The sequence below is a fragment of the Rhea pennata genome, chromosome 19, assembly GCF_028389875.1.
Source record: "Rhea pennata isolate bPtePen1 chromosome 19, bPtePen1.pri, whole genome shotgun sequence".
NCBI lineage: Eukaryota > Metazoa > Chordata > Aves > Rheiformes > Rheidae > Rhea > Rhea pennata.
Genome location: NC_084681.1, coordinates 3,247,935 through 3,269,835, shown reverse-complemented (window position 1 = coordinate 3,269,835; position 21,901 = coordinate 3,247,935). Strand labels below are relative to the sequence as shown.

The 21,901-nt window shown below is 46.1% G+C and overlaps 1 protein-coding gene across 1 annotated transcript in view; it reads right to left on the bottom strand.

Annotated features, from left to right (window-relative positions):
* RGS9 (regulator of G protein signaling 9) overlaps positions 1–16,932 on the bottom strand; it is a 30,260-nt gene extending 13,328 nt beyond the window's left edge. Inside the window, exons 1-9 of the mRNA XM_062591516.1 lie at positions 16,870–16,932; positions 11,018–11,114; positions 8,251–8,301; positions 7,973–8,079; positions 7,139–7,190; positions 6,018–6,076; positions 5,553–5,629; positions 3,704–3,785; positions 3,052–3,123 (exon numbers count right to left, since the gene is read on the bottom strand). Coding sequence (XP_062447500.1) covers positions 3,052–3,123; positions 3,704–3,785; positions 5,553–5,629; positions 6,018–6,076; positions 7,139–7,190; positions 7,973–8,079; positions 8,251–8,301; positions 11,018–11,114; positions 16,870–16,932 — 660 coding nt within the window. The remainder of the gene's footprint in view (positions 1–3,051; positions 3,124–3,703; positions 3,786–5,552; positions 5,630–6,017; positions 6,077–7,138; positions 7,191–7,972; positions 8,080–8,250; positions 8,302–11,017; positions 11,115–16,869) is intronic.
* Between the last annotated feature and the right edge of the window lie 4,969 nt (positions 16,933–21,901).

Here is a 21,901-nt window from a genome sequence, read left to right as displayed (position 1 = left end):
CCAGCTATTTCCTGCATAATAGGAGGGAATCTCCTTAGGGAACCAGAGATACAAATCAGGCCCCTTTGGATTTACCAAGTGCCAGCTGAACTGTTCCATTTGATGAAACTTAAGAGCAGTTAGGGCATTTAATTTATGAAAAAAAAAATCATCAGATTAAAACCATTAGATGGTTTTAAAAGGCCCCTCATTTCTTCTTCTGTTTTGCCAGATGGATGTCTTGGACAGCCCTAGCGCAGTGGGGTGAGAAGAGGCAGATGCTGGTGTAACAGCTTGAAGACAGCTCGTATGGTAGTTAAGTTGTATTAGTCTTCTATAGGGGTCTCAGAGGCAGGCAGTCACACCACACACACGCACGAGACAAACAGCTGGCAGGAAAGAGAAAAGAGACACACAAAGTTAAATGCTATATAGACTAAGAAAGCCATGAATTAAAGCGCCATCATGTAGACAAGTCTTATATGTAGGTAAACAAGAATAAAGAAAAAAGGCTAACCCTCTGCCTTTCTATACTGAGTGTGCATCCTACACCAAGGACCCACTCCTGCCAAAGCCTGAGTCTTCAGGGTCAGCCATCTGGACAGCCAGGCCTGGGAAAGCCAGGGCGGCTCTGGTGGGGTGCCCAGGGTGAGGAGAAGATTTGCTAAGGCTCACACAGCTGGAGACAAATCAAGGAGGAGCCCAGTGCTGACTAACACATCCATCACTCTCCCCAACAAACACTGCAGGTGGTAGCTGTGCCTCCAGCCCTTTCTAATTCTGAAAGCTGCAGTAATTAGGAAGGATCCTAGCTATTCCACCCTACAGCTGCACATCACTTCCTTTCCCTTTCCCAAGTGCTCCCATCACCAGTGCTTCTAGTTTCACTACTGGTACAAGGGAGCCTGTACACCCTACCCCAGCTGGCTCCTTCCTGCAAAATGCCCCAGCAGCGATCCCAGTGTCCTGCTGCACACACAACACCAGTGCTCCTCACCATACCCAGCCACTCACAAGAGCATTGCCAAAGTGCCCCATACCACCCACTCATTTGGAAGGAAATTTAGATTTAGATAAATTTTGGATTTAGAGCAGAAGAGTCGTTTCTTGTAATAAGATTAACTTTTCAATGCCCTTAACAAATGACTTATCACAATTACCCTGGGTAAGCTCCCTAGGCCTTCAGGGTTCAAGTCCAAATGACAATTAGTGAAAGACCTCAGTTTGGCTCAGGCAAGTACCACGTGCTCTTCAGGACAGCCTCCTTCTTGAGGCACACAGCAGCACTTGGACAGCCAGCACAGCCTTGTCACACCCAGCTGCCACTGCCTGAGCACTCAACATGCACTTGATGGCTGCAGAGTGTGGCTGTGGCCCAGGGCTGTTCAAGAGCCCTATGTCTGCAGCCAGTCCAGAAGGCTAAAGTCATGAGCTCCTGAGTGCCGGGACATCTGCTAATTTTCAGCCAACCGCTTGCATGGACCTCTGCCATGGGCATGGGCCTCCCCGACCACATCGCAGGTACAGCAGCCCTTGTGCTTTTGCCTGTCCAACCACTACTCAAGTTTACAGAGACCATTAACAGCCAGACAACAGATTCTGCATGTACACCAGACAGAACTTAGAGAACCATCCTTTCTGCTCAGAAAAGCTATTGAGCCACAAGCATCTGAGAACAGCTTGCAGAAAAGGGAAAGCAGCTAATCCAATGGTGGATAAATCTGGTCTTTCAGCTGTTCTCAGTGCACTGTCAAACAATCTTTCAAAAACAAAAGCAGAAGCAAGAAGAACCTTCCCCTTCCAGTTCAACCTCCACAGAGGAGACATGGCTCAGAGACCAGCTTAAAGAGGAGAGGCAGTGAAGTCACCCCAAGCTTCATGTCCTTTAGCTCAGGCCCTCAGTACTTCTTGGGATCTCCATTTAAGCGTGAAAGGCCACAAGTCTTTCGTGTCCAGAGTGTGAACTGAACTGTGGTCCATCACCTCAGTTCACCTGTGCTATCAAACAGCTGTCAGATGGCTAGAAGTTTTCAGGAAGTTTGCAAACCTAAAATCTCCTTCCATATCAGCTATAAAACTGTGGGTAAGAACGAGAAGTCAGCCTACTCTTTCAAATCTGTTTTCTGCCACTCCTCCTTTTCCTCTCCAGAGGGGAGAGGGGGAAAGAAAAAAAAGCATTTCTGCAGCTGCCAGTTACAGCATTTAAAAAAAATAAAATATCCCCCCAGTCCTAGCATTTTGCTCATTTTTAGTCTCTATGGCAACAGAACATAGTTAGCCAAAGCAATTATCCTGCCTCTGGCTGTTGAGATGTTTAAAAATTCTTACAAAAATGAGAAGTTGTGGGAATACAGTGAGTTTGATCACAGTAACATTTGCATTTAATTGCCAAGATACACTTTGACTTCACTTCCAAATGAATGTTATGAAGTGCATAAATACAGAATCACTTAAAAGGGCTGATGAAGAAAGGGAAGGTTGGCTCCAGTTCTTCAGCCACTGACTGCACTTGCTATACTGTGAATTCTAAATTGGTCCTACTCAGTTTTTACAGTCTCAGGTCATTAATGCTGTTTCTTCAGGGCTTCGCTACACAATATACATTCTTAGGCAACATATTTTGTCTCCTCTGCACCCCCCCAACTTCATCTTCTTCCTGCTCATTCCCCTTTTGGAGGTCTTTTTTTAAACCTGGATCTTTCCTCTGATCCTTTATACCCTACATAAAATTTGTTCAGCACAAACAACCCCATCACACACACAACAAGCAGCTGGATGCAGAAAATTCCTTAATTCAGTTTCACCAGCAGAGAGAACATGTCCTGTAATTACACACTCACACTAACTGACATGGCAAGAAAGCTGATAAGATTTTTTTTTCCAAGCCAAAAAAAAATTGCCAAACACTATTTCACAGGTCACACCCCTGGACAATGAGACAGCTTTGACTTCTGGCCCATTCGGCTGTCACAGCTGAGCTGACTTGCTCAGCTTGCAACACCCAAAAAACTAGTCTCAGGGTCATTATCTGGGTCCTCCCAAGTAAATTCAGTGACAAAAATGCTGTCTCACCTGGTTTACCTTATTTTCATTGGGATCTGTTACTCGGTCTAATCCATACTCTAGGATATCTTGCATGCCGGGCTGTTACAAACAAGAAATATCAATAGCTTTAACTCATTTGTTTAAAAGTCAGTGGGACGCACAAGCACAAGTAGAACCCCAGACCTACAAGGGCTCTCACTCATCATTCTCCTCTGCTGCCTTACACAGTATATTCAGCTAAGGGCTTTAATGAGGAATGGGATTGGAGAGCGTTGCTCCTCAAGACTGTCTAAAAGCAGGCTGTGACCAGAACAGCTTTGCCCAGGAACTATGCTGAGGGGCAGCTGCCCGGTTGTGGCTTGCAGCCAACAGTGCCCCAGGGGAAGCTTTCCTCTCACTCTCCTGGAATACTGAGGCTGAACCTCCCTTCCTTGCATTTTTGAGGGCAATCAAGCAATCAAGGAGAAAAGTGGGTGGATTTAGGATTCCTTTTGCCTCCCAGTCTGCAGCTGGGAGAGCTGACGAAGCTGTGGCACATCCACCTCTGTCTATATCTACAACTTCCCCCCAAACCTCATCTGCATTGCTGCCACTGAGACAGGTGGTTCGTCAGCCCTACAGCCTGGTTGAGAGAGCACCATTTAGACACTAATGCCGTACACAGTCACCCTCTACTTACAGGGGTTCGATTCACAAGCCAGTAGGCTCTCTCCTGGCAATCCAAGGCGTACCTGTCTGCCTTCTTCCGTTCCTTCCCAGCCCTGCAAAGCCAAGAACAGGATTTAATTCCAGCAGGGGAATTCATGAACCTTCTCTCCCCAAATTAGCAAGATGACAAAGGTGACACACACACCCTACCTCCCATCTTTCCTGCAACATGGATCCCAGGCTGATTGCATGGTATCCTTATATAGGCTGCTACTCCTGATCACATCTAATTCTAGATTCCAAATCATGCTCTTCACATGGCCACACATGACTGCTATTCTCTTCCCCACCCCCTTAGTTTTTGAGAAACCTTCTTCCTGAGCTCAGCTGGGAGCAGACACATCCTCTTTTGATTAGATAGCCCTTTGGTAGAGTTTTATGCTAACAACCAGTTACTTGTGGTTAGTCTGGCTGCCTCATGTTTATTGGTCTCTGATGTTGCTGGACAGCGTCTGGGGACTTCCACGCAAAAACACATTCTATACATATCTCATCCCTGTCTTTCAGTAAAGGGTGGCATTTCCTCACACAAATGATCTGGAAATAGTGCCAAGAATGTTCTCAGGCACTAAAACTCAATCACCTCTACTATTAAATAGAACAGGTACGAGGATGTTTTGGGCCGGACCAACTAATTCTTTCCTAGGCAACTCTCAGGCACGATTTGGGACTTAGCCCGGGCAAGGGACCGTTCCCAAGAGAGTGTTCACAATGTGGCCACCCTGCTGTGGTTTAACAGTACGGATACAGGCTCTTCTGCAAAAGTCAGCCTCAGTATTGTCAAAGTCTCAGATAGATATAGTCTTATCTAACTTTAAAAATGCATCTGGCATCTCTTAGCCTAAGTCTGACTTCAGTTTACAACAACAGTCTCACGTTTAATGAGATAATTATCTGATGAGCTGTATTCTGACCCACTGGCTACAATCCTGGGAAAGACATAAACAGTCCTTGAACAGCAGAAGCAAACATACCGTGCTGGAAAGTAGAAAAGGTAAAGGGAGATCTTTTCCACTTCTGTGGATTCATCTCCAAAGCAGTAGTCTTATCCCTGGGAATCTGAAGCATTCAGTTCTTAAAAATCAAGACATTTTTGCCTAGGTGCTCTAGGTGTATTTGAAAGTTTTCTCCAGAAGTCCCTGCTGAGAACATTTACTTACTACTTCTTAATTTAGATCTGAAGTTCTGTTATCAGATACATGCAAACAATAACTGAATCAGACTGATAACAGTTCCTAAGTCCCGGTGCTTGATCCACAAATGCTCACAGACAAGCCTGGTATTAGAGTCAAAAGAGACTGTACCAAATGAGGACTTCTACATTGCAGCATCAAACCTTGGCTTCTTCAGGCAGTTACATCAGTTGCAAAACACTACACTCATGTGCAAAAATCATTTGCAGAGGTATAAGCACATGTCAGCAGGAAAGGCACCCACCCCCGCCCGTGCTCTCGCTTTGACAGACCACACTGATGCCACGTCTTTGGTGGACAAAAGTCAGGCAAAAAGAGAAAAGCAGGTGCAGCAGGCAACAGCGAGGTTTTGCAAGCAGGCATCCAGTCATTTGAAAACAGCTAGATTTCTTCACTCACGAAGTACGAGGTGAACAAAGCGACACTCCTAAACCGAGAAACCTCAAGCTGATACGGAAGTCAGGTTTGTTTAACAATCTTGAGGGGCACTTGCAAGTTATTTTAAAATGGTAATTTGTTATGCAGTTATGTTTTTAAACTGTAATTTAACTGCATACCAAGACAACAAAGCTTTGCCTTCTCATACCCTCCCCAATGAGGCAAATAACAAAACCTAAGTCAACTCACTTATACTGCTCTTTGGCCTGCATAATAACAAAGTCCCACTTGTAGTTTATTTTTTTATTGAGCATGTTGTAATGTTCCTGGAATAAAAATAAAAAGCAGTTAGTATGAAAATTCTGGACAAGCCACTCCCATCCTAGGGCTTTCTTGACTCTCAACAGTTCAACGAGGTTAGGTTGGCAGTTGAGCCAGGAAATCCAGTTTATTCCAAGTGTCATTCCTATGAACTACAGCATTTCAAAAATACCACTGCAAGGAGGGCAATTACTCCTGCTGAAATTATCACTGACTTCAGAATATTCTTCCGGCACCAGTTACTTTTTCACTTTTACAGTTTTGGCCTGTGAGGCCACTGGAGTAATGTTTCATGCAATTGAAAATAGGCAATTTTTTTTTGTCACACTCCAGCTACAGCAGCAGATGGACAGCAAACCTGGGGCTTGCAACAGAACAAGTACATCTCCTTACCTTTTCATATTCTTCTAAAATTCCCTTCCTCTTAATGTTCTTCTTTGCTAAGTAAATTGCTGGATAGGGAAAAGTAAATAAGCAGTAACAGACAGTTAGACCACCATATCCACATCTAGTTGATGAACTGCCCACACAACACACACAGACATCCTTGTCTATTAAGATATCTTCCCAGGCACAAGCTCCAATCTCACAAAAAGCTCACTGAAGAGAGATGAACTTAGTGCTTTCATTTTGTCAAGGATACTTCATGAGCTGGTACACAGACTGCAGCAGCCACGCTCCAGTGCTCTAGAGCGCAGCATAATGAGCAGTACGCTCCTTATACCAGCAATCACTCCTCCTCTGGGAGCTGAGCCAAGGTTTCAGGGGTCACAGAATACTGGGCCAAATCTTTAAGATGTTGAGGTTTTTCGTGATGTTCCTACAAGCTTTCCAAGTACAGACTAATGTCTTGTCCCAAGTTTTAAATAAAGTGTTCCAATCTAAAAGTCTTTTTTTTTCCACCCCTCAGGTGATCTATAGCATAATGTAGATAAAAAGGCACACAGAACAATCTTAGCATAAACAAACCAGTCTGAACTGCACAGCACAGCCTGCAGGAGCAAATCAAGCTGTTGGGCCCAAGTTTAATGACCAGTCCTATAATAAAAGGCATTACAATGGCAGCAAAAAATCAATACGGAAGAGCTATCAAGATATGGCAGCAACCACAAATTGCTTAAATGAAGAACTATCTCTAAATGCAAGGCTTGATCCAAAGCTACAGGGGGACAGTCCTGGGCCAAGATCCAGGAATACGCTTAACTACTCAGTGAAATCTAAGCTTGTGTTTAAGTCTTCCCTACTCAGCAGGGCATTTAAATGTGTTCCAGCCTGATGGGTCTTGGTGATGTTCATAGAAATTTAAGTACTTTATCTAACCAGGGCCACGATAAGATGTCACATTCAGAGTGCTCCCTCAATTCTGCATTACTCACAAAATAATATGAAAGCAAATGCAAGAGGTTGGTCACCACATGCAGAAGGACATGAACAGTAAACATGGCACAGAACTCTATGCATAAGGACACAGGATTTTCAAATCTGTGTCAAAAAAATGTAATGCTATCACTTACCATAGTCTGTGTCATCAGCAGGCCAGCTCTGTGCAGGCCAGAAATAGGGAGTCTGCAAGAAGAAGCCCTTAGTTAGTGCACAGTAGCCTTGAACTCATGCCTAGAGACACCCACAGTGGAGGGAGAACCACCCGTTTCTCTCTACCACGCTCAGAAGCTCAACTCCCTGGCTGTGTGTAAGCACACACAGTGGTACAGTTAAGCCAGCTGTAGCAGGAAAACAGAGTTCATTAGACCATCAATGTCAAATCCACTTCTGCTTTGCAATCAGTTACAATGGTCAACCCCTCACTTCTGCCTGAGCATTTACACTGACATGCTAGAGCCTAATTTGGCAGCATGGGGGAAGCAGACTCCTCATTTGAGGTACCTGTGAGAGTATCCTAATTTCTCATCATGAGGGAAACAATCCATCCATGAACTTGAATACATAGAAAGCACAGTAATGGATTACGATAATTATTCAGTGTCCCCAGATAGTATTGGTTATTAGCTAGATACTACCCAGATATCACCTATTACTAGATTTCATTTGATACTTTAAGATCTAGAAGGAAAAATACATTTAGAAGAAGGTACAGTATTTTAAGAACACTAATTTAGTTAAAGGAAGTATCACAGTTTGCTTGTAAGCTGTGATCTGACATGCAGAACTGGTGTCAGAGTGAGAAAACTGGCCTCAGGCTTCTCTGTGGACCCCTTTCTTCTTCCTTCTGTATGCTGAAGGATAAGCATAACTATATAGTTCAGTCTCATGACTTCACCTCCTACAGAATTGCTCCGGTTGTCTGCTTTTCAAACTAGCTCAATGCATTTAGATAAGGTGCAACTCACTTGGAACCTGTACAGGCTGCTGTCTGTTTTAAGAGTGAGATTCTTTGGCTCCTGCAGAGGGTAGATGTATCCATATTTGACAAACAGGTCCCCCAGGTGTAGTGCCTCTGGAAATGGAGAACACTGATGTTTTGATTGCACAGAAACACTGCAGTGGAATTCAGAAATGAGCTACTGCTCAGGACAGAAGAATACATCTAAGGGGTTCTGCCTATGGAGATCTTAAATTTTTATAAAGATAAAGCTGAAAAGGCATCTCTGTTTACATTTCTACTTACCTTCTTCAGTGATCTGCAAACGCTGGAGAATCCACTGCAGTATATCATTACCTGTAAAACAAAGAACTGATGAGGTTCTTCAAGTCAGAAGCGTGCAGTGCATGGGCCAAGATGAGACTTCTCCAATCCTTACCCCTAAATTTGCTCCGAAGCCTACCAAATACACAGATCCCCTGTTCCATATATGTCCTCAAACGCACCATGCAAGAGAAGCAGAGACAACCTGCACTGCTTTTCTCCTACCAGCCACACTATCCTTCAGGAGTTTCTCCTGGCTGAGCAGGCATCAGCCTTTGATTGGGAGAGGGAGTGTGACAAAGGCAATTAACTCAGGTTGGTACATTGTGAGCGTGCAGAAAACCCAACATATGGCCTAAGCATCACTTAAACTGTCATGATGGGCTTAGAAAGGACATAAGCAACACAAGAGCTCACACTTCCAGAGAAGATATTGTGCCCTTGTTTTGCACCATCATATCTGGAAAGAATGACCGCAAAGTATCTTCAGATCCACAGAGCATGGTGCTATCTCAGCTTTAGAAAGAGATCAGTGACTGATCTTCTCTAGTCCTTTAAGAGATATTACTTCCAGTGCAGAAACGATATCCAAGTCTAGAATTCAAGTTGTGGTGCTAACAGAACATATTGAAAGGAATCAAAATTTCTGTATTCACAAACATTTCATCTCTCCCAGTTCATTTGTTGGGATATGGCCAGTCATACTCATAACCAACATACACTTCCAATAGTCTTGTAATCTGCATCCCAGAACACAGTACTGTGAACTTCCTTCCATTTAAACAGGGCCAGGCAAAAATGCAGTCAGTCCCACGTCAATACCAACAGCCCCTTCCTTCAAATGTCTTCTACAATTGCAAATTGAAATGACGACCTTTCTCGACTTTGGAGTGATGACTTAGCCTTCTAATGGGGCTCAGAGCTTTTATCCTACTGCCTGTTTCCTGAAATAGATGAAATTAAAGGATTATCTCATCACTCATTTCTAGACAGCTCTCTTTGTAAGCATTTTCACTAAAAGGTGTGCATTAAACATGGAAAGTTACTTGCTTTTTCAATTGTGAGCCATTTTACTGTCATGGAATTTACCTAGCTATCTTCCTGAATTTGAAGAGCTTAGCCTTCTTCAGTGGATTAGCATCCACCGATTGATTTGCTCTAGTGTCTTCACAGTTCCCTCATTAAACATGAACCAGCCTCTTCCGCAACACCTAAAAGCCAGTAACTGTATATACAACTTGAGTAGCACTAAAAATATCATAGTCTAGAGAGTGAAAATGACTGACAAGAAAGGAGACCACAACCCAAATGCTTGTCAGAAGCTGACTAGAATTTACAACCTACGCAAGAGGGAACTCCGAGCAATTCTGGTTAAGGAACCAGAACCAAGCAGAGAGCACATAAAGAGGATGAACACTCACGGGTATCTTCCCTCCACATCATCTATCTACTGGCTTTCAGGAAGTGGTATTTTATAGTGCTTAGACATCAACAGAAGTACTTATTCTCACTTCATTTAACCTAATTGGCACATTATCTTCAGTATAGGGGAAACTTCTCTGTAGCTCTGCCTTAACTATTCAACAGAAACTAGAGGAGGCAAGGCTTTGCAGATGCAAAGCACCCCACCAGCTTCAGCTACACAGCAGCTATGCAGTTTGGACTGTAACATGTAGGACGTGCTCCTGAGACTTCAGGCGTCATTCTGAAGCTCCTTAGCTTCAATTCTCCTTACCGTCACACTGACTCAGACTGAGCCCATGGGCACGTAACTTAATCTTAATGACTTTGCTTCCAAATATAAAAAAAAAGAAACAAACAATACACAGGGCCTACAGGGCTTTGCAAATACCATGGGGAAGAATTAATCTATTTGACCAAGTTTTCTCCTTAGTTGCCTGGAGCAAGCTCACTGGTTTCAGTGGGAGTTTTTGTTCTGAATTTCAAAATGCTGCAGAAAGCCCAAAGCAGGATGAGGCTTTGGTACAGTTTGTGTGAATACTTACAATGGAGGATCCCTCACAAGAGCTTACATGATGGTTTGGAGAGTAGGGAAACAGAAGTGCTGAGAGTGCATTGCTAGTGTCATGTGAAAGGAACTAGCAGGCACAAAGGAAGACTGTGATAGGAGTTGCTTCTAACACTAGACATGACATAGCACAGCACAGCTACACATCTGTTTTTTCTTCAGCCTGTTTGAAGGAAGAAAAAGCTGTCATTTAGAGACAGAAGTGGGTTGAATATTTTGCTTCTTTTCTGCAAATTGAAGAAAAATGATTATTACTAGAAAATGTTAAAAGGAAGACTAATTGCTTGTTGTTCATTTCTGAAGCACCATATTTCAATTTGATTCTACTCTGCCTACTTTAATTGAATTTTAATATTTATCCTGATTTGTGATCCAGCACCAGGAGGAATACAACAAGTTTGGAAACTGAAGCTTCTGTTCATCTGTATTCTAAGGCAAAAGCAAAGTCAACTGAGTTAAACTCACGCGAGATAGCTATAAGTGTATGATTAGCAATCTTCATATCTCTTCTGCAAAGAACTGGGAGTGAAATGAAACATGAGTGAGAATGAGATAAAGGGAGCAGGTATGTTTCAAAGGATATACTGCAGACAGTTACTGGGAACAGGGGCTCCAGTATGCACCCAGGCAGTGGAAACCCAAAGGTGGCCGTGAGGTCCACATACAGTTTTTCTTTGAAAAACTTCCTTGGCTAGCCCCCTCCCCAAGACAAGCTCTTACCTGTCATGGCATGTGGGATGTTTGTGATCATCACCCTCTGAGTGTGCATCTTGAGGCCTGTGTCTGGATTCTGCATTTCCATCATAAGTGTTTCAATCTGCAAAGCATGACAGGGATAGGCTACATTACAGCAGCGAGCATGGCCAGGAGAGGCACCCCAGGGCCGTAGTAGCTCTGGGCACTCTCACAGAGGGGACGGCAGAGGAGCAGCACAGGGATGGATGCAGTGACCACAGTCCTCTCCAAATCTCCTCCTTTGCGTTGGGGATGCCACTTAAAGACCATGTTGACTTTCACACTGAGCCAGTGTCACTCCCTCCTACAGTCCACAGCAGATGCATATGCAGCCATGATTAGCAGGTGACAGGGTGTAACCACTCCATGAAAACTGAACTAGGAAGAAGAAAAAGTCCTAGCTCTTTTTCCAGACATATCACTGTGATGGTTTTGTCTTATTGAATGATATCTCTGCTACCTGTAAGTCTTCTTCTCTGGCTCAGTGGGCTGCTTGCTGGGGCAATTAAAAAGAAAAGTGGGAACAAATAAAATCTGGAAAACTGCTGCAACTGCTAAAATACCTCATCTGTGCACAGGCTCAAAAATATTGCACCATGCACCAAGAAAATCAGTAATAGTTTGGCTGGAGACCAAACAGTAAAGGTTCTGTTTCTAAATAATAAACAGATAATAACCAGATGAGATTTCAAAAAGCAACAGGAAGAGAACACAACTCTGCTCCCGGGCTGTGCAAGAAGCACAGACCCCAGGGAGGAAAGAACAACCCATCCTTTGAGAGGAGACCCACATTCAGTTTCCTGTCCCCCCGTAAGCAAACATGGGTAATCTTGGGGAAATCACTCTGTCCAAAATTCAGCATCTGCTCTGCAGACAGCAGTCCCTTACCAAGGATGCTGACAGAACACATACAGCAGTGCCAATTGCCTCCATGCTGCAACGACGGGGGTCATACCTTGCTGCACACCCCTAGCCACTGGCAGAACCCGTTGGCTCAAGTGGCACATGTTCTCTACACGTCGTACAGCACGCTCTGCTTTAAGCCTTTGCGTCCGGAGCGTACGTACAGGGCAGCGATTCACTCCTTGCTGGATTCGTGAGACAGGCCTTTACCAGTTGAGAGCAAGCAAATGATTCAGAAGCCCACTCAAACCTCCCAGCACAGGATGTTCTCTCTTCTAATGAGTGAAGAGCTCCAGACATTTGTCGCTTTTGTATCTTGTTGGGCTCCCTCACATCATTTTTAAAAAAGTAACTTGTATTAAAAAAACAAGCGAAATGAACATGGAGCTACTGTTGGGTGGTACCTGCTGCTCTGGTTGCAAACCACGTGCTTTACTGATCAAAACTCAGCATGTCTCTTCCTTGTGTCCCAAGGGAATGGTCTGCTTACTACAGATCACTAGAGATTAGGAATTGCTGTCAGCACCAGCCTGCGAGCAGGAGGCCAGAATGGCTAGTTAAAATATAGTGAGAACATTTGCTTACCTTGATAAGGGTTCTAGCACATTTTGTCACATTTTTGGCCAGGGAAGCCCTGTCTGGTTTGACTTTTATATAGCTAGAAGCCACTTCCTGCCTTTGGTTGATGGGTGGAGACGTACACAGTGGGAGAACAGCTAAAGGAGCCAGGCTCTGGGGCAAGCTCACCTTAATCACAGAGCTGTCATATGGCACAAACCCCACTGAGGTCTCCTTTCAAACCAACCTGAATCTCTATACAGAAGTGACTTCACCCAAAAAGCCACAGAGAAGATGACAGAAAAACTGTTCCCTGTCTGATTGCAAGAAGTCACTCAGTTTGTTAAGCGCAAAGCACAACTAAACACACAAATTATAGGAAAAAGCATCAGCTTTACAGCAGCATGTGGGATCCCTGGGGATAGTCAGGGTCTTCTACACAAAACACTCATCAAGAAAAGCTTCAGCAACTGACATGGGACCCTGCAAACCCTTTCTTGCAAGTGGGAGTAGCAACGGACTGTTGCTAATGGATTACTTGGGTGAGTTACCCTGGGTGTTTCCTGTGCTTGTTTTTCCTCGCCTCACACTTTGAGTACCAGCTCCCCAGAGTCAGGGCATCTTCAGCACGGAAGTATCAGTCGCAGAGTGCCGGGAGTTTGGCATGCAACCACAAAATACTTCAGAGGTGAGAAGTTCAAACCCCTCTCAGCATGAACTCAGACAAGGGTATCCTTGCTTAAGATACAAGACAGCAATTCTCCCAGCAGGCTCCAGCTTAGAGTGCCCACTCCTGATGCTAAAATTAAACATCTACTGCTTTCACCATCATGAATATTCACCCAGTTCTGCACCTCACTCCTACCCCACCCCCAATACCTAGTTCTGTTTGCAAAGATCAACATTCCCTGCTCCAGTTTCTCAGGTTGCAATACAATCTTTCATCTTAAATCCTGTCTCAAAAGATAATTTAATTATTTTGTAAGCTTACAATTTAACAATCCCGCTTTGCACATTCATAGAGGATCAAGAGAGACAGAGAAAAAAAGTTTTGTTAACCAGCTTCCTGCTTTTTCTTTGTTAGAGCTGAGCTAAGGAGGCCTGTTCCCACTCCACCCAGGGTGTAGCAATCCCACACCCAAAGTACGCACATCTATAAATGGAAAAAGTGAAAGGCTGGAGCTGGCTCTTCCCACATGCTACTTCTTCCCTCACTGTGCCACCTTCAACACTCCAGCAGGACCTCCTCATTAAACCTGCAAGGAAATGCACAACCAAAATACAACCCTGCCTGGCTCATAGACACTGCCGGAGACATTCAGAGCTTTGTGGAATGTTTTACGGAGGCATGTATCACTGGGTTATCCACTTCAGAGAGAGGGAAAGTGAAGACAGGAAGGGAAGAGGCTTGACTTGGCCTACAAACTACAGTCCTTTGTGATATAAAGTCACAAGTACTCATTTCTTGTCTCTGAGATCCCTTGGGGAGAGCATAGGAAACCTGGAAGAAGATTCACAGCCTTCCTTCATGCTCGCCCACCCATTGCCAGCACAGCCTCTCTCCACACACTCACCCTGCCACAAGGAAGGAACGAAAAACGCATAGGTTCAAATAAGCCAAGTGGCCAACAGAAGCTTCCTCCAAGAAGCTGTCACAGTAAAGCCCAGCTCCAGTAATGTATGTGGCCTCAGTAGACAGCAGCAATCTACTAAAAACAAAACCACAAGTCAACCCCTAATATACCTCTAGAAACATCCAGACAGATGTGGGGAAGCAGCTACTGGAGAGCTAAACCAGGAGAATTCAAAACAAGATGCTGCTAGAGTCAGTAAGCCCCCTGGGCTATGCTGTGGATCCAGGAACCAGTTCCTCCCCAGTTACAATGCTGCATCAGGAGTCAAGCTGGATGTCAGAGACCAGAGTAAGAGGAAGGCAGAGGAAAAAGGCAAGCAGCATCCATCAACCCTGCCCACGAGGTATGAGTCACGATGCAGTTCATGTAGCACAGCAAGGAAAAATACACAGCCCACCAGCTGCCTGAGAGCACAACCCTGCAAAGTGCTGATTGATGCTTTGCCAGCTGCTGCCTAACGGAGGTCAGATCCCTGCTGGTGGTGTAGGCACAGACACCAAGAGGTTGGTCTGATTCAAATCCCCTGAGCATCTAGCCTGAAGTGCATGTAGCTGAAGTGTGAGTTTGGGAGGCTCCCTCCCTGTCCTGGCAGACTTTCTGACCAACATTCTCTTCTAAAATGCTTTGGAAGAAATAAATAAATAAATAAAGCCAAACATTTTTAACATGAGTTTTGTGGGCTAGGTCACGTTTGCCTGGCTACCCTGCCTAAGGGCTGAAACATGCTAATACAGGACACGTGCAAGGTCAGAAGGGGGATCAGGGCAATAGGAAAGCTCTGCTCTCACCACAACTACTGTTTCTGGTCTTGTACAGAGTCCTACAAGTGTCTTCTGCTTCAGCTCTCAACAACACTGCACCCACCCATGGGCCTAAAGCCCCTGCCCCAGACTGAGGCACAAAGCAGGAGCCACAGGATGGTGTCACCAACCACATGGACCCAGTTCTACATCCAGCTCAAGTTGTGCAGAGCAGCCTTACTGCAAGTACAAAGAACTGTCCGCTCCTCTGAGGCAAAACATTTCCTTCTCCCCCTCTTCTGGTGGCAGGACCGCTGCAATCACAAGAAGCCTGCTGGAGAACCAGCGTACAGAGGGGCACCCTAGCTCCAAAGGCACAACAGCACCAACAGCCTCACAGCACCTGCAGGAAATCCCTCGGTTACAGCATATGTGCCAGCTGGTGGCAAGGCTTGAGTACAGACTTAAGCAATTAACAAAGCTTCTCTCCAGGATTTTAGCTCCTCAAGGATCTAATCCTGCAAGGTGCTAAGTGAATATGTGCCAAGCATCCTCAGCTGCCACCACCAACAACTGTTAAAGGTGCTTGGTATTTCAAGGGCATGCCCTGCTCTCAGAGGATGTGGCTGTCAGCATACAAAGCACACCGATCTAACAGCCAAGGCTTCATCCAGGGCTTTCCCACTGTCTGGAAAAAAACAGAGGAGGAAGGAAAGCAGAGGTGAGAGCCAAAGCCTTTCTACTGACCATCACAGGAGGTTCCTTTCCTGGGGCTAAACAGGTCTTAGGCATGCAAAGTGCTATAACTACTCAAATCCTCTCCCGGCTCACAATGCAATTGTGTATTCTCTGTAACAATTCTGTTTTAACAGATCTTCCCACCTGAGGAACCTGAGGGCTTTGCAAAGGCTGTTATACGCCCACTGAACAGCTAAAGCATAGCTGCTGGAGGGTATCTTCTCAAAGCACACAGTTTCTCCTCTGCACCCTCATGTGCCACAGGTTATTACTCCATACAAAATTTGGCCCAGCATATTTCCTTTGGCTGGGCTCCCCAGTCAAATTTACCTAGAAAAACACAGCACGAAAGAAAATATCCTCTTTACTTCCTCCAGCTTGAGAAGTACCAGTGCTTGTATTGTCAGGACTGAACAGCCTCAAATTTTCCCCTGTAATCCTCCTGCCTTCTTAGGCTGTGGGTGTTGCGTGAGAGCTAATTACAACTCAAAGAGGAACTGAACAGCTGTACTTGTCACTGGAAATTCAGCTAATTCCACTCAACAAGATAAGCTGCAGACAGGAAAAGCAGGTGGGAGAAATGCTAGCTTAACACTATGCCATTAAAAAAAAACTCTCTGTAGACATCAGTTACACTGAAACCAGCTACATTTTTGAATGAACACTACAGAGAAAAACCCCAAACAAGTTACACATCCTATCCAAAACACATAGGCATACACCTTCCCACTCTCTCAACTGTTTCTGGTCACAAACACACTCATCTCTGAAAGAGTGGAAAGAGGCAGAGAGCAAACAGTTGGCCATGAAACCTCCTCCCAAAGCGAGCACCAGCTGGAGGCACCAGCAAGGCACCAGAGGACTGGCTGCCCGCAGCCCCCCACAGAATGGGGGGCCCAACACGGCAGGTGATGCTATTTCTCCTAGTTTATGACACCATTTTCAGGGCCTTTGGGGAAAGAGAGGGGAGAGGGAGGAAAGTTGCCAGCAGCACAACTAGGCTGAGACACAGCTGTAAGAACAGGCAAATCGGTGTTTTCTGTGTGCTGCCCCGCAGCCCCCAACCCCTGGCCCCAGCAGGGCTCCGCAGGGGGCATGGGGCCCCCTGACGGGTCCCGGCACCCGAACCCGCGGCTGCTGCCCCCGCAGACCCAGCGGCGGCTGCTGCCCCCCGCGGGCACGGGACCGGGCATCGCCCCCGGCCAGCCGGGGCGCCGGCACCCGGAGCGGTGGGGCTGCGCCCCCGGCGCGCCTCGGCCCTCACCTTTTTCAGGAACGCCATTCGCGGGCGGTGGCGCTGCCCCTGGTCCAGCCGCGTGACGGTCATGGTGCCGGGCCGGACCGAGCGAGCGAAGCGGCCGCACCAGCCGAGCGCACCTGGCCGCCGGCACCCGCCGCGGCCGACTCCTGTCCCCGCCGGAGGCGGCGCCGGCGCTGCGCGCCGCAGCCAATCAACACCCGCCTCCCCGCGCTCATTTGCATGAGGGCGCGGGACCGCGCGGCCACCGCCCCGGGCCGCTAGGGGGAGGGCGCGCGCGCCGGCGGGGGGCAGGGGACAAGGCTGGGGGCAGGGTCTGAGCCAGGCCTGGGGGCTGGCGCTGGGCACAAGGGCTAAGGCTGGGCTTGGCGGCGGGGTTGGATGCAGGTGATGGGGTTGGCCCTAGGTGCAGGGGACAGGGCTGGGTGCAGGGGCTGGGGCTGGGGGCAAGGGCTGGAGCTGGGAGCATGCCAGGCGTAGGGCCTGGGGGTGGGAGCGGGGGACAGAATGGGAGCTGAAAGTGGCACAGCCTGGTTTGGGAAGATGCTGGGTGCCTCAGGTTGCCAATATGAGCTGAGCTTGATAGACATCCTGGAAATGATCCTTGCATCATAAGGCTGTTCATGCTGATCAGGTCAGTGATGCTGGGGGGGAGCTAGTGGGACCTGCATGCGCTGCTCGTTCCTCAGGAGATGGGGACGATTCCTCCCCAAAAGACTCCCAGACTGGGGCTGGAGTAAAACAAGAACATGTAAGGCAAGGCTGTTGTGACTGAGCATCCTGCATGTGCTAGCAGGTAAGTAGTGCTTCAAGCACCTGTTCCTTGAATGTCCCCAGCCTTGGTCAGCTCTGCTCTCAGCTGCAGATGCAGAAGCCAGCCAGCGTCAGTGCATCTGCTGTCTGGGGAAATTGTGACTCATTGTGACCAGAGAAAGACCACTTGGTTACTAAGTGCTTCCTCACCGTAGAGCTGTTTCACACCAACGGGTGGTTGAATGCTATCTGACTGACAGCACTGGAAATGAAGAGCTTCGTTTGCCCAACCAGTTTCTTCAGAGAATTGTGGAATCTCCTTCTGCTGCCCAAGGACTCAGCCTGCCAGTACAGGGAGGGAGGAGAGGGCTGGCCCCTCAGTCACACAAAATGTTACTGTGCCAAGTCTCACACTAAGCATTCACAGGAATTCATGCTAGCCACATGGGCATGTTTTGCCTTTTTCACATTAGACTCCTACACATACTTGTGTGCCTGTGTCCCTGATTCCAACACAGAAAACACACTGAACAGGCATTCAAACCATATCCTCTGTGAACACATCTCATGCAGCACCACTTGGCATGCTCTCGCAGGTCCTACAAATGCACATGCACGTCATGCATGAATGCTTACATCTCACCCATATGCATGCACGCTCACTTACTACATATACGTTTGTTTCCAAGTTATATACGGATAGCTCGTATTTCCCCCACACATGCAAAACTGTTTCTCAGGGCAGCGACTTCCCGGCCAGTGTTTTTGTGACTGTTCTGACATTACAATCTGTGTCTCGCGCACTTGAGAAAAGCGTGTTGGCTCTGAACTCAGAGCAGTGCTCTTTTTCCATTCGCAGTAATAGCCTAAAGGCACAGGTTGCTTTCCCAGTTGCTTTGTTGCCCTCATGGAAGTATTTTATCTTTATCTCTGGTCTTTCACAGTATCTGAATGAGAGAGTGGTTTGGAAGGCCTTTCTCCTGTGTTTGCTTGAAATCATGTGAAATCTGGCCTTGTGAATCACAACAGCTTCTGGATCACAGACACTATTTCCTTTCCAGAAGGTTTTTCTGGCATTCTGCTTTGGGCTGCTAGGTAATTTAATCATTATGAATAACCTTTGTAGTTCCACGTGCTAATATCAAAGTAATCATATCTCATGCTTCAAGGTATCAGCTGATTGCTAAAAGAAGCAGGAGGAGAGTTCTTCACATGTTTTCAGTCTCCTATTTCAACTACTGAGTTGCTGTTTGACCTTTGAAACAAAGCTGAAATGCTGGTGGTCCTCTCAAATTGCAAAGGTGATAGAAATTCCAATTGCATTGACTGTCCTGAAGGAAAACATTGGGAGAGAGAGGGAATTCAGTGGAGTCTGATGAAGTAAGGAAAGGACAGGGAAGCCAACAGGCATTTGGAGGGTGACAGCTATCAAAGGTGATTCCACTTTCTGAGAGAGACATATTGGGAGGAGAACAGGATGGCTCCTAAATGCAAGCAATTCTTTTGGACATAATATCAGGACATGATACCAGTCAAAAAGAGGCAGTGTAGTTTTCTTGGTTTGGTAAGCAAACCAGCAAAACTTGTTAATGAACTACAAATGGTTTCTCTGAACAGCTATTTGCATCACCCTTCCTGTGTTGTGGAAGGGCTCAAAAGTATTTTAGGTGAGGTGCAAACCCTGGCCTAAATAAAGCATCCAGCACAACCAACTTTATGTACCTTGCATGCTTAGAGGAACAAAAATAGTCATTTCACCCTGAAATGCTGACTTTAAAAGTTCCACTGAGGGATACCAGTGTCTTATCTAGGAACATTTGAAAACTGAGTCTGCACATAAATTCTGAAAGAATATTTTCCTTGCAGGAGAATCAGGAGACATAGCTGTGAAGACCTGAAAACTGAGGTTTGAACTCTCAAACCTTGTTGCGCTCCAGAGCTCCAAGTCATTTGGTATGTTGCAGTACTGGCACAGACTCCTCCCCTCTTAGATCAAGTTTGGATTTTTTTTTTCAATTTCTAGTGTTTTCTGATAAGCTAAAATAAAACCTACAAATATAATTCTATCCATTATAAAGCTACTTCATCTTTTCTATAAGCAATGTGCAGTGTAAATTCAGGTATGATGACATTTGTAAATGATCCAAACCACCAAACACAGAGAAGATCAGAGATAAACTGCTTTTCACATGCTGCCCAGGTGAATTACCCCATCGGTTAACAAGCTATGGCAGATTTGCCATGTGAAGCACAAGGCATTTAGATCAGATTATAGGGCATGGACTGCAGGGCCCCAAATCAGGAATCCTTCAGTTGGAGAAAGCAAATAGACTTCTAGAGTCTTGGATAGTTTTATTATGTAAATTTGCTAAGTCAAGAAAGCAAGGGACTAAGAATAGCAGTAGCAGACTAAGCGCAGGCAGGAGCTGTGCATGACTTCGTACCTACCCAGTGACTTCTGGCTTTCCAACTTAGTCCTGACCTACAGCACCCCTAATTATGAAGAAACACAGTTACTGGGGAGATCACTGTTTCTCACAATGCTATTTTCCAACACAAATCCAACTTATGGAAGTTTACATGAACGTTCCTATCCCACATGTGAGGGACGTGAAGGCCATTGTGAAGATACATTCATGTGGTCCATGTATCATATGGCAATGATGCAAGTCCGAGCACCCTCCAGAGTGTGCAGATCCCTCTGTGTTTACGCCTGTGGGCCACGAAACATGCTCTGACAGAGCAAGGTAAAGTGGGTGCGAGTTAGAGGCTGAATTCTGCACAAGACCTCAGAGAAAAAAGCCACACCATACTAACCAGAGACCACACTTCACATTCAACGCAAAACAACCCCCACTTCAGTCTACTCCCACTTCAGCTGCAGCTGTGTCATCTCCTGGTTGTAATACCCCTCGAATTGCCAGGGAATGGTCCAACAGGACCTTAAACTTTGTCTCTCCATTCTCCTTCCAAAGTCCCTTTAAGTTAGCCTCATTCTTAATAGATCCATTCATAGCTAAGATGACGATTCTCTTTGCTTTCTCTTGTGGAAAGCATGGTAGGTGGAATCCCCCCTTTTTTACAGATCACATTTCCTACGTGGTTGCCCTTTCTTCACACATCAGAAGTTGTGTCATGCAACACAAAAGGCATGTGGTGAGTAACTACCTTTCTATCTAAGGAAATTGGAGATGGTGGTGAGGGGAAGGAGGGGCTAAGGTAAGTGAAGCAACAAGAATGGTACTGTAAGAATGTCAAGCACAGACTGAATTTCAGCACCTTGTTCCTTCCAGAGAGATTTCCAAGCAGTTTTCCAAAGAAAGGTGGAAATGGTGGCTTGGAGAGAAAGATGACTTAGTCTCAAGAGCCCTAGCAAGGCAACAGTTAAAGCAATGTCTCCAGAGCCCATCATCTTATCCGGTAGGTCACAACCACTGAAAATGAGGGGCTTCCTTAGAAGCCGCATGGGAAGAGCTGGGAGCAGGATTGGGCAGCAAGCATTTGTTTCCCGTCACTCCTAGACTTTCCAGAGACAGGAAAGCTAAGGAAAGAAATGGCAAAGAGGAAGGAAAAAAGCAAAACAGCAAAAGACCTTGCACACCCTGCCTTATAGATGAGACCTAGCTGCTGGGGAGAGAGGATGCAGCTGGGCTAACACCTGACCCAGGACTGAGCTATTTTGCTTCCCCTGCCAAGTTGGATAACACTGAGCCCACTTTAATGTCCTCCCCAGCGAACTCTAACATCTTCAGCTCAGGTTTTAATATGATGGGGCATAGTCTTTCCCTCTCTGCAGCATGCTGAGGGCCATGTCCCTTTGGCAGAAGATTGGGAATGGTATAGCTACAAGGTTTTTGAGGGCTCAGTTGCGAATTTGGAGAGAAGAAGAGAGGAGTGATGGCAGCACTGGAAGAGACCAGTGACCACCTAGCAATGAGATGACCTAGACAGTTGGAAATGGGGAGTGGGAATAGCTGAGAATGAGACGATAAACTGAAAGAACAGGCAGGAGTGACAGGCACCCTGTTTTGAGAGGGACAGCAGGAAGCTGATGACTGGAGGATGATGGTTACACAGGGCAGATGGCTGCGGGCAGCTGGAGAGAGAAGGCAGAGAAGGAGGAGGCTTTAGCAAAGTCACTGGCTGGGTGAGTGGATGAGGGAAAGTGAAGTGAAAGGACAAAAAAAGAGGAAGAAAAGGACAAAACTGAGACTACCAGGGAGAACTAGATGAGAGGCTGAAGCAGCACTGGACAGAAGCACAGGTAGCCTTAGGAGATACCTGT